The 13,059-nt window shown below is 33.3% G+C and overlaps 1 protein-coding gene across 4 annotated transcripts in view; it reads right to left on the reverse strand.

Moving 5' to 3' along the window:
- Window positions 1-612: 612 nt before the first annotated feature.
- LOC137636884 (long-chain-fatty-acid--CoA ligase ACSBG2-like) overlaps window positions 613-13,059 on the reverse strand; it is a 38,526-nt gene continuing 26,079 nt past the window's right edge. For all 4 annotated transcript variants that reach the window (XM_068369239.1, XM_068369241.1, XM_068369240.1 and 1 more), the window contains exons 10-14: window positions 11,324-11,472; window positions 7,133-7,261; window positions 6,517-6,713; window positions 2,232-2,429; window positions 613-869 (exon numbers count right to left, since the gene is read on the reverse strand). In XM_068369239.1, coding sequence (XP_068225340.1) covers window positions 671-869; window positions 2,232-2,429; window positions 6,517-6,713; window positions 7,133-7,261; window positions 11,324-11,472 — 872 coding nt within the window. In that variant the 3' untranslated portion in view covers window positions 613-670. The remainder of the gene's footprint in view (window positions 870-2,231; window positions 2,430-6,516; window positions 6,714-7,132; window positions 7,262-11,323; window positions 11,473-13,059) is intronic.

The raw sequence follows: 13,059 nt of genomic DNA on the forward strand, positions 1-13,059 counted from the left end.
TGGAATGTCTCCTGCAATAGTCAATGTTTATTTTAAGACGAATATCAATTGATAATGGTCATGAAATATTACCAAAAATAGATATTGACATTATCGAATTATAATATATAAGAAAAATACAGTTGGCGTTTTGTTTTTGTAGTGTAAGCTATAAGTGGAAAAAATATATTTGATATATTTCGGGTAATTATGTACAGCGTATTTTAGTAATTATGCAAATTTAGTGAATGAAAACCAACAGAATTCTTAATTGCAGATATATATATATATATATATATATATATATATATATATATATATATACATATATATATATGTATATTTATATATCTATATATATATTTATATATCTATATATACATGTGTATATACATATACTGTATATATATATATATATATATATATATATATATATATATATGTATATATGTGTATATATATATATACTTTATATATATTCACATATATATAGGTATATATATATCTATTTATTTATATATATACATATATATATATGTATATATATACAGTATATATATATATATATATATATATATATATATATATATATATATATATATATATATATATATATATATATATATATATATATATCATTTCACGAACATCTTACATCTGACCAGATTTCTTTTACTACTGATGTACGCCATCAGAGCTTGCTTGTTATTTTGATCGGATTAGGAGTGTCATACATTTCATCAATAGCATCTTTGTGTCTTTCCAGGGCGTTGCTCCTCACCAGCTTAAGGGTACTCGTCAGTTCTCCGTTATAAGCTGAAAAGTCGACTGGGAGAATAGTCCAGCGCTGGATTCGCTGAGCATTGGATATGGCGTGGAGGTTGTTGTACCTGGAAGGATTCCAGACCGATGTAGCAGGTTATGAAAAGGGGATTTTGAACAAGAAATTAACTGTCAGAGGTATGATTGTTAAAAATCATTAGGATTTACTATTTAATATATAAGATTCGTGATAAGTTGTTAATTTTACTTTGAGCACCATACGATGTAGCAGATTATGAAAAGGGGATTTTGAACAAGAAATTAACTGTTATAGGTATGATTGTTAGAATTCATTAGGATTTACTATTCAATTTAAAAGATTTGTAATAAATTGTTAAATTTACTTTTCGCACCATAAATTCTAACATGGCTCAAGAACAAATCCGAGTCATCTTAAAATTCGTTAATTATGATAAAATTTCAAGTTTCATGTTCAAGTGGAATGTAAACGTTTAAAGATTTAAAGGGTTTAAAGGCCACCCATGAATTGCAGGGGCAAGGGACAGTGACATTGCCCTCTCGAGCAGGACAATGCCCTAGAGACTGACCATGTACCACGTATGATCAGAGCCCAAGCCCCCTCTCCACCAAATCTAGGGCCAAGGAGGACCAGGCAATGGCTGTTGATGACTCGGCAGATAGATCTATAGGCGCCCCCAAACCCCCCCATCCTTAGCTCACAAGGATGAGGTTGCAGCGACCAAAGAAACTAACGAGATTAAGCGGGACTCGAATCCCAGTCTGGCGTTCACCGGTCAGGGACGATCCCACATTTGCCACCACAATCCATTGGTAAAACGTGAGAGGAAAAATAATAGAATTGTACTACATTTTGATTAACCAAACAATGAAGAAATATTCTCCTAATAACTTCAAAGTCAATGATTCCAAAGCTAATGTACGAAAGTGACCGTAGAAATATGAAAATAATCTCTACTTGGCGGGTTGTCTCCCCGCGGACGAGGTCTTCAAAAACTTGCGCCTTCCAATGCTCTTCATTTGTCAGCATTCTTTATGAACTTAATATACATTTTAAATACATGTTTCATTGCCATATGAATCTATCATAAACACCCTATTATTTAAACTATGTTATTGTTAGGGCCTGGTGGTAGCGTCCTTGATTGGTGATTGCCAGACTGGAGTTCCAATCCCGCTCAAACTCGTTAGTTCCTTTGGTTGCAGCAACCTCACAATTCTTGTGAGCTAATGATGGTGGGGGGAATTTGAGGGAGCCTATAGGTAGGTGTACCTGCTGAGTCATCAGCAGCCATTGCCTGGCATTCCGTGGTCCTAGCTTGGCTGAAGAGGGAGGGGGCCAGTCTGTATGGCATTGTCCTGCTTGATGGGGCAATGTCACTGTCCCTTACCTCTGCCATTCATGAGTGGCCTTTAAACCTTTAAATCAATTGAATCAAAAAGTGTCTTACCTATCAATGCCTTGCTGTATTGCAGTTGCTAGAGGTCCACTGGGATCGGCCTTGATCTCCGCAATAGCCTCGGGCACCGTCTTTGCGTTAGATCCTATTTTCTTCAGGAGAAATTGGCATCCTTCAGTTAGCTCCTGCAGGGGCTCTCCTGTGTCTGGATTCATTGTCGCAATTAAGGTAAGCAAAATTGTCAAGTACCTGGAATTAAAAGGGGTAATTAGTATCTTTCGAAGCGAGTCCATGAACGGGCATGTCATTCCACTTGCGTCTATTTATGGTCTATCATTGCCAGTCCACACCTGAAAACTTTCTTTGTTCATCAATCCAACGTCTTCTCTTCCTTACCCTGCTTCTTTTGCATTCTGTAGACGCTCAATTTTTTATTCTTAATGTCCATCTATTATTTGTCATTTTCATTATGTCCTGCTCACACCTATTTCTTCTTCTTGCTTGTTAGAATATCCTCTATACACTATTAGTTTGATCTCCTATTCATGTTGCTCTTTTTCTGTCTCCTAGTTTTATTCCCATCTTTATTCTTTCAATAGCTCTCTAAGTTGTAACTAGGTTATATTCTTAATCTTTAGTAAGGCTCCGAGTTTCTGGTCCCCATCTGAAAACTGGTAGGATCATCTCACTAAATACTTTTCTTTTTAGAAAAAGTGGCATTTTACTTTTCATAATCTCATTTTGTTTACCAATATCTCTCCATCCCATGGTTATCCTTGTTTTAATTTCGGTCTTGTATCCTGTGGAAACACTTACTGTCTGTCCTAAGCGAGTATATTCATTAATAATCTCTAGAAGTTCGCCCATAACTCATATTTGTTGTCCTACTACATTTTAATTTTCAGTACTACATTTCTGCTGTTTCTGTTCAAATCTTCTTTCATCTTTTGCAATTCCTTCCATGATTCACTAAACACAACTATGTCATCTGCAAATCTTGAGTTGTTAAGATATTTCCCATTATTATTAATAGAAATATTTTCCAAATCCAAAGTTTTAAAAACTTATAGGCATGCTGTGAATAATTTAGGAGAAATGGGATCTCCCTGTCTAACTTCATTTCTTAATCGGAAATTGCTGTACTTCCTTTATAGATATATTTGCCTTTGAAGGGGTTTCATTACTGCTGAGTTTTGACAGAATCAAAAGCTTTCTTATTGTCTATAAATGCCAAATGCTATACATGTGGTTTGTCATACCCTATTGATTTTTCCATTAGCTGGTTTATTATATGGATATGGTCAGTTGTTCAATACCACTTCTAAAGCCTGCCTACTCTAGTGGTTGCTTAAAGTCGTGCTATATTTCTATTCGTCCTAATATGGCCTATGCAAATATTTCATATATTACTGAGAGTAAACTGTCTTTTGTGTCTCCCTTTTTGTGAATTAGTATAATAATAAAGTTTTTCCAAGCTGTAGGAATATAGCATTCTTGCAGACATTTTGTGTAAAGTTCAGCTAGTTTTACTACTGTGAAATCCCCTCCAGCCATTATTAAATCAATTGTTAGGCCATCTTCTCCTGTTGCTTTGCCTCCTTTTATGCCTTTTAATGTTTTCGTTACTTCTCCTACTGTTATGTTTGGTACCAGCGGAGTGTTTCACCATTCTTATTTACAAAGTTATTTCTTATATCACTACAGTATAGCATTGTATAGAAATCCTCTGCAATTTTTTATGATTTTCATTTTCATTATTAAAAGCAAAAATCTGTTGCCGTCCAGTTCCAAGTCTTCTTTTCATCAATCTGATGCTTCTTATCTTTAGTGTTTCCTCAATTTTGATCTGATTGTGTTTATGAATGTCTTTGGTTTTTAGTTTCTTTATTGTTTTGTACAGTTCTGCTTAATTCTATTTCATCTCTCTTGGAATTTACCCTCATTTCCAATCCTTTCTTTTTTAAGCTATTGGTCTTTGCTAATAGTTTCCCTTGATCTTGTTTAAGAACTTTTCCACTTATCTTTTGTGCTGATTTGAATACAAATTTTCTTAAATTACTGTTGATTTCTTCCTTACTTGCTTCCATTTCATCATGTAGGTAGGAGTGTCTATTTTGTATTGCTAAATAAACTCATCCGATTTTTCTCTTATTACAGGACTTTTATTTTCTTTCTTGAAATTATTTTTTCTATTTCTTTCCTTAGATGTGAACAAATTGTTTCTCACCATTCTATGGTAGCTTGACTTTAACTTATTTAACACTGTTACATCTTTAACTTAATTAACTTTTTCACTGAGAATAAAATCTATTTAATTTTCGTTTCTCCATTTGGGCTTCTCCATGTCCATTTTCTATGTTCCTTTTTGTAGAAAACGGTGTTCATGATTTTAAAGATTGTTTCTTTCAGTAAATTCTACTAGCATATCTACTCTATCATTCCTTTTGCCTACTCCAAATTTACCTACTGTTGATCGCCTCTCTTCTTTTGACCTACTTTCGCTTTGAAATTTCGAAAAAACAAATGCAAATTGAGTGTTATGTTTTTTTCATATATATCTCTAGATCTTCATAAAGTTTCTATTTCTTCCTCTGTGTGGGATGTCGTTGGTGCATAGTTTTGAATGATCGTCTGTTCATACTTCGTATTTAGTTTGATAATTCCTGCAATTTTATCACTAGTACTACAAAATTCTTTTGCTATCTACAAAATATTTAGTAATAAAAAAACCCACTCCATTTTCTCTGTTCCTTTTAGGTCCTCTAAAGCAAAATATAGGACCTATTTTTAACTGTATGATTCCCCATTTGTTCTAATAGCATTCAATCTTATTGTATCCCTATATATATATATATATATATATATATATATATATATATATATATACATATATATGTATATATATACATATACATATATATACATACACACATTTATATATATATATATATATATATATATATATATACATATACATATATATATATATATATTTATAAATATATATAAACAGTATATGTATATAGATATATATACATATATATATATATATATATATATATATATATATATATATATATATGCATGTATATATATATATACATATATATATATGTATATATATATATATATATATGTATATATATATATATATATATATATATACATACATACATACATACATACATACATATATATATATATATATATATATATATATATATATATATGTATATATATCTATATACATATACTGTTTATATATATTTATAAATATATTTCATATTTATATAATTATATATAATGTATTATATATACGTAATTTACGTATACTGTATGTATGTATTACATATACATGTATATTATTTATTTATATATATGTATATACAGTATATATATATATATATATATATATATATATATATATACAGTAATACCTCGGTTTATGAGTAACTCAGAATACAAGCAAAACGGTAAAAACGCATGAAAATTCAAATCAGTAATTGAGCTTTGTATTGGTCTGTTAGGAAAATCATTCCTCCGCATTCACATTTTTTTGCGGACAAGTACTAAATACTCTACACACATTGCGTTCATGTATTCTTTACCCCATTTTCATGTCATTCTAAAGAAAGGGGAATAGCCGTCATCTCTGGATAGGACCTATGTCAAAATTGAAGGTGAACGTGTTGAAAATATATCAAATGTCAATTAAGGTGTAATCTCCTCCTCCTCCCTCTCCCCCCCCCCTCCCTCTCCCCCCTCCTCCCTCTCCCCCCTCCTCCTCCTCCTCCTCCTCCTCCTCCTCCTCACTTGCTTGTCTCACGCCAGTAATGACTTTTCTCAAAGGTAAAGTTCAAGTCAAATGTAAATATTTCTTTACATGTGTAATGGTAGTTTGTATTCATTTCAGATGTTAGGGATTATAATTTGTTTACGAAATCCTATTACAAATCTTTATAAGTGAATGTATATATGTATTTGTGGACTTATGCAACCTATCAATTGAGTTTCCTTTATTTCTTATGGGAATTTTTTTTTTTTAATACAAACATTTTAGATTATGATCTTGCACCCAGAATGAATCAAACTTATAAACCAAGGTACTACTGTGTATGATTGTATGTGTATATGCACATATATGCATATAGTATTTAAATTCACATGTATCCAAAGCCAGTAATACAGTATTATGTTCGCTGTACTATTGGATATTTTGAAATAAATGGAAAATGTAAAATCCACGGTATTTAGAATGGCAGCAGTAGATACTGAATTGTTAACAAAAATAAACAAACAAGCAAAAATAAAAGACACATCAGACAAGTTAACTTACTTTCTCTTATCACCAACAACCATAGCTGAACTGAGGAAAGGAATTTCTCTCTTGACGTGTTCTTCTATGAGTTTTGGTGGGATATTCTCCCCTCCAGCTGTAATGATAATTTCCTTGATGCGTCCTGTTATATACAGGAATCCATCTTCATCAAAACGGCCTATATCACCAGTGTGAAAAAAGCCGTCGTCTTCTATCTGTTATCAGTAATTATTATTGTAAATAGATTTAGTAAATATTCGAAGATATAATTCACATTACATAACCTAACCTATTGCAAATCCTGAACACTTTTCCATGTAATTCTGAATGGGCTTTGACAGCGGACATCATTTTCTTTCAGAGATAAACTTCCAATATGATTTACTCTATAGTCAATTCTTTTTAGTGAGGCAGATTTGCACCAACTCGCAGGGGTGCCCTATTAGCTCGGAAAAGTTTCCTGATCGCTGATTGGTTGAACAAGATAATTCTAACCGAAGAGCGATCAGGAAACTTTTCCGAGCTAAAAGGGCACCGCTGCGAGTCAGTGCAAATGTGTCTCATTAAAAAAAATTGAGTATAGTCTTGGGCTAGCTTATGATTAGTTCATGAAAATGAATGCTTTCAAACTTACAGCTTCATTGGTTTTTTCTGGCATCCGTAGATAACCCATGCAAATGCAACGCCCTTTGTAAGTAATCTCGCCTTCACCTGGCTTACACAAAGGGTGTGGCTTCAACATTATAGTAGCTTGAGGCATTGGCTGGAATAAATAACATCACATTGAAAACATTCAATATATTCATTTTAGTTTGTGTACCCTATAGTGAATTCATTCTAGATTTTTACCATAAAGATATTTTTTTGTACCTTAAATGTCACTAGTTGAGAGCCAATGTAAATAAGCTTCAAAATGGAGACCTCAGGAATAGGAATGTTAATTCCCCAAGATGTATTGAGGTAACCAATCCCCATTTGGTAATACAGTACAGTAGTGCCCCGGTTTACGGCGGTTGAGCATACGTCAATTTTGACTACGTCGGTCATCCATTAATATTAAATAGGAAAATAAAATCTGTGTTACGGCATTATACTCGAGCATACGTCAGTTTTGACTTTACGTCAGTCACCCTTTAATATTCAATAGGAAAATAAAGTCTGTGTTACAGCATTATACTCTAGCGTACGTCAATTTTGACTTTACGTCGGTCACCCTTTAATATTGAATAGGAAAATAAAATCTGTGTTACGGCATTATACTCGAGCATACGTCAATTTTGACTTTACGTCGGTCACCCTTTGATATTGAATAGGAAAATAAAATCTGTGTTACGGCATTATACTCGAGCATACGTCAATTTTGACTTTACGTCGGTCACCCTTTGATATTGAATAGGAAAATAAAATCTGTGTTACGGCATTATACTCGAGCATACGTCAATTTTGACTTTACGTCGGTCACCCTTTGATATTGAATAGGAAAATAAAATCTGTGTTACGGCATTATACTCGAGCATACGTCAATTTTGACTTTACGTCGGTCACCCTTTGATATTGAATAGGAAAATAAAATCTGTGTTACGGCATTATACTCGAGCATACGTCAATTTTGACTTTACGTCGGTCACCCTTTGATATTGAATAGGAAAATAAAATCTGTGTTACGGCATTATACTCGAGCATACGTCAATTTTGACTTTACGTCGGTCACCCTTTGATATTGAATAGGAAAATAAAATCTGTGTTACGGCATTATACTCGAGCATACGTCAATTTTGACTTTACGTCAGTCACCCTTTAATATTGAATAGGAAAATAAAATCTGTGTTACGGCATTATACTCGAGCATACGTCAATTTTGACTTTACGTCAGTCACCCTTTAATATTGAATAGGAAAATAAAATCTGTGTTACGGCATTATACTCGAGCATACGTCAATTTTGACTTTACGTCAGTCCCCCATTGATATTGAATAGGAAAATAAAATCTGTGTTACGGCATTATACTCGAGCATACGTCAATTTTGACTTTACGTCAGTCACCCTTTAATATTGAATAGGAAAATAAAATCTGTGTTACAGCATTATACGCGACCTTGCGTCAGTCTCAACGAAGAACCATTATAATGAAGAATTGATGTTTTAAAATTCAATTTTTAAAATTGTTAAATTCATATGCATTCATCATGAAAATATTAGCAGTATATATAGCATAAACAGAAGCACTTATAAATACTCCGTATGCCGGGGGGGGGGGGGGGGAACTTGCACTACATCTGACAACTTTCTTTTGGTTCTTTTGAAGGAGAATAGTACTGTGCAGGTTCTAGAGTGAACGTTATTTTGTCCTAAGCGTTGTTGAAGATACTTTCTTTAGTTAAACAATTATTTCGTTTTGGATTTAAAAGGGCAATGTGCTTAATCGTTACTTTATATGTGTTAAAAAATAAAAAAATAACTAAGATATCTGATTTAAAAACGAAAACAAGGATTATGTTATTAAAAAATACAAGTGCACAGCGCCGAAGCACTTACAGATTATTGATTGTTTCAGATGGAAGTAGACCAACCAGTGCATACACCCATTAGGTGTATGTACACATTGAACTTATCATTTGTATCTCAGCAATCTTTGCAAGTTCTAGCGATGTCTCCCCAAAAATTTACAGCTAGTGATTATTTGAGGTATTTGATCACACTGCAAGATATTTTGGACATTATAAAAAGATATGAGGGATGACAAGGTGATAAAGTTTGCGCGTACTGTAGGCCTGCTTCTGACAACGTGTCCACCATTATTCCCAATAAAGACTGCCTTGCCCAATACGTGACTGAAAAGACTCCGTCATCGAAAACTTCAATTACTAACAGGAATGTTTATTATCCCTTTGGATAGAATGACAGATACATCAACGAATTCCACAAGCCAAATGGCTATTCAAGAACAGTTTTGTTTGGGGACTTGTGTAAAAACCAACCGAGTGAAAAGAACACTATACGTGAGTCATGGATGGTTTGATCTGTTTTAGAAGGGCTGTAGTTTGTACAATACTAAAATTCAAGGAGAATCATCTGCTGTTGAGGAATTTGCCTAAATTAGAAAAAAAAATAACCCAACAACAACAAATTCCTCCGGAATTAATCTTCAGTGTCGATGAATCAGGATTACTCTGGAAGAGAATGGCCAATTAATTTATTTCTAAGTAAGAGAAAACTATGCCATTGTACCAGGCAGCCAAAGATAGACTAACTTTAATATTAGTGGGTTAACATTACTGATGCTCTTAAGCTAAAACCTTTGTTTGCATACCTTGCCCTTAATCCCTGGTACTCAAGAACAGGTTGAAGTACATATTTCCTATGATTTAGATGGCTAATTCGAAGGCATGGGTTATCATAGTCATTTTTGAAGAATGGTTTAATGGTCATTGTACCATCAATAAAAAAGTATTGAAGGGTAAAAAAATTCCTTTCTATTGAACAACATGGATCCAAATATGAATGTTGTTTGCTTGCCACCCAATACCATCTCATGAATTTCAACGTTACGATTTATTGAGTATTTTACGCCAGGGAGTTGATACTACTTTGGCGAAGTTCATCATCATCATTAACTTTAATCATAGACACTTGTTGGGCCTAAATGATGAAATAGGTTTTGTAAAATCTATAGCCTCAATTCGTCCATGATTTCAAGGGCTTTGAATAGCCAGTCAACGACACCTGATAGAATTTGGTAGCGATTAGTAACAAACTTGAAATAGAGTTGGAAAAGGAAGATTTTGAACAGTTGATCGAGGCTTACAACCAAGCACTGACAAACATAATAGAATTGTAGAAATTTGAAGAAAAGAAGATTGAAGACAGTTTCCCTGACCCAGAACCAAGAAATTTCAAGTTCAAAGAAATGCAAGGGGGATTTTACCATTTATCAGTATTTGTCAGTTTTTAAGTCTCAGGAACTTTCAGTCAAACGTTTTGTAAAAATTACGGATAGTACTGAAAATTTATTCCTGATAAAAGAAGGGGCACCTATCATTAGACATTGTTTAAGTTCCAATTTTGAGTTGAATAAAAAGAAGGGCTACTGATTCATCACTTGATATGCAGAAGAACCCCTGGCAGCTGCGTCGGGTTTGACAAACAAAATCATGCAGCAACAACATGTATCCTTTAATCTACACCATCAATCCCGTCAATTTCCTCCTCCATCAACTAATTCCTCACTTCCAACTCCACCTTCTTCCCTGTCCGGTAAGCAGGAGAGTTACTAACTTCAAGGTAAAGTGAACATTGTTAAAGTGTTAATATTATTGATATCACAGTTTATATTGCAGTATCACTGTTTATTGTATAATTTCTCTCTCTTACTGTTAAAAAATTACAAATTTAATTCAAATGTTATACTATACGCTACCGCATGTATGGTATTGTACTGTACTTCTACTTCACATGGAGCCTTGTTTATGTATGTAGATAGATCTTATAAAATTATAGCAGGTTGTATGTATTTTTTCACGTTTAATACTCATAGGAAGCTTATAAGACCCGACTTACGTCTTAAATAGCCTTACATCGAAAATTACCTTACATCGGCACTAGTTAACGTCGTATGTTGGGGGTATTACTTATCTGCCTATCTGATTAAATGAAAATGAACTATAAAGTGTGGAATTGATTTTTAGGAAAACTAGTGAACAATCAGCTGACAGTTATTTTTCAATAACATTAGACTATCTCTTCAAGAGAGAGAGAGAGAGAGAGAGAGAGAGAGAGAGAGAGAGAGAGAGAGAGAGAGAGAGAGAGAGAGAGAGAGATGCCTTACCTTTCCAATGCTCCCAAGCTTGTATCGTCCAGGCCGAAGTTCGTTTATTCCTCCTACACTTAAACTCTCTGACGTAGAGCATCCTTCACATATGGGTATGCCAACACTCATGAAATAAGTGAGAATATCCTTGGCGATTGGGGCAGTTCCTGAAATTTAGAGTCCTTATTTAGTTGTGTGTCTCTTGAATGGATTATGGATCTATGATTGAAATTTCTAGATACAGACTAGATGAAGAGTTTAGGGTTGTTGTGGCCTGATTGGTAACGCATCTGCCCGATGTTTGCCAGTCGGGTGTTCGTTTCCCGCTCAGACTCGTTAGTGCCATTAGTGTCTGCAATCTAACCATCCTTGTGAGCTAAAGTTGGTGTGCCTGGGGGAGTCTATAGATGTATCTTATGAGTTATCAGCAGCTATTGCCTGGCCCTCCCTAGTCCTAGCTTGGGTGGAGAGGCTTAGGCGCTGATCATATACGGTCAGTCCCTAGGGCACTGTCCTGCTTGCTAGGGCAATTGCACTGTCCCTTGCCTCTGCCATTCATGAGAGGCATTTAAACTTTTAGGGGTTATGATTGGGTGAGAATTTTATATCTGTAAAGTGTACTGTAGTTTCTTAAACAAGGATTTCGCATCGTCATGCTCTTAGCTGCTACTCAGATGGCTTATATTTATTCCATTTATTTCGTAGAATTTACTGTGAGAAATCTTATTTCGTTGTTCAAGATATGTTTCGGTTAAATGTTGGGCTACGTGTATTGCGTGACTATGTACAGGAATTAACCGTTTGAGCCCCAACCCCTCACCAATAATAATTTATGATGTGTATATATATGTATATATATATATAAATATATAATATATATATATATATATATATATATATAAATATATATATATATATATATATATATATATATATATATATATGAGAGAGAGAGAGAGAGAGATTATATGTATACATATGGTATTTTTTGTATATAGTATATGTATATAAATTTTTATATTTATACATACAGTATATAAATATATATACATTATATACATATATATATATATATATATATATATATATATATATATATATATATAATTTTATATATATACATACAGTATACTCACACATACATGTGTATATATATATATATATATATATATATATATATATATATATATATATATATATATATATATATATATATATATATATATATATATATATATATCTATCTCGGAACAGCCAAGAGATGTTATTTCGCCCTTACAGACCTTTTTAAACGACGATCAATCTCCCGTAAAACAAAATTGAGAATAGATAACGCAGTTATCAGACCAGTTTTGATATATGGATGCGAGACATGTTCTCTTAACAAAATCATCAGAGAAAAAAATCTAAATTTTTGAGAATGGGATTCTGAGGGGAATAGATGGGCCCATCTATGACCAAGAAATAAATGAATGGAGAAGACGACGTAATAAAGAAATAAGAAATAGTACAAACGATCAAATATATGTGTTCTCTTCAGTTATTTATTTCCTTATTTCATTTCCTCACTGGGCTATTTTTTCCTATTGGAGCCCCTGGGCTTATAGCAGCTTTCTTTTCCAATTAGGGTTGTAGCTTGGATAGTAATAATAATAATAATAATGCAATTAGAAAAAGAAGACTCCAATGGGCAGGAATCTTGGCTCGCATGTATAAGGATAGAGCTTCTAAGAGGATATTCTTGGCTGTGGTTG

Source organism: Palaemon carinicauda, unplaced genomic scaffold, assembly GCF_036898095.1.
Source record: "Palaemon carinicauda isolate YSFRI2023 unplaced genomic scaffold, ASM3689809v2 scaffold427, whole genome shotgun sequence".
In the NCBI taxonomy this organism is placed as follows: Eukaryota; Metazoa; Arthropoda; class Malacostraca; order Decapoda; family Palaemonidae; genus Palaemon; species Palaemon carinicauda.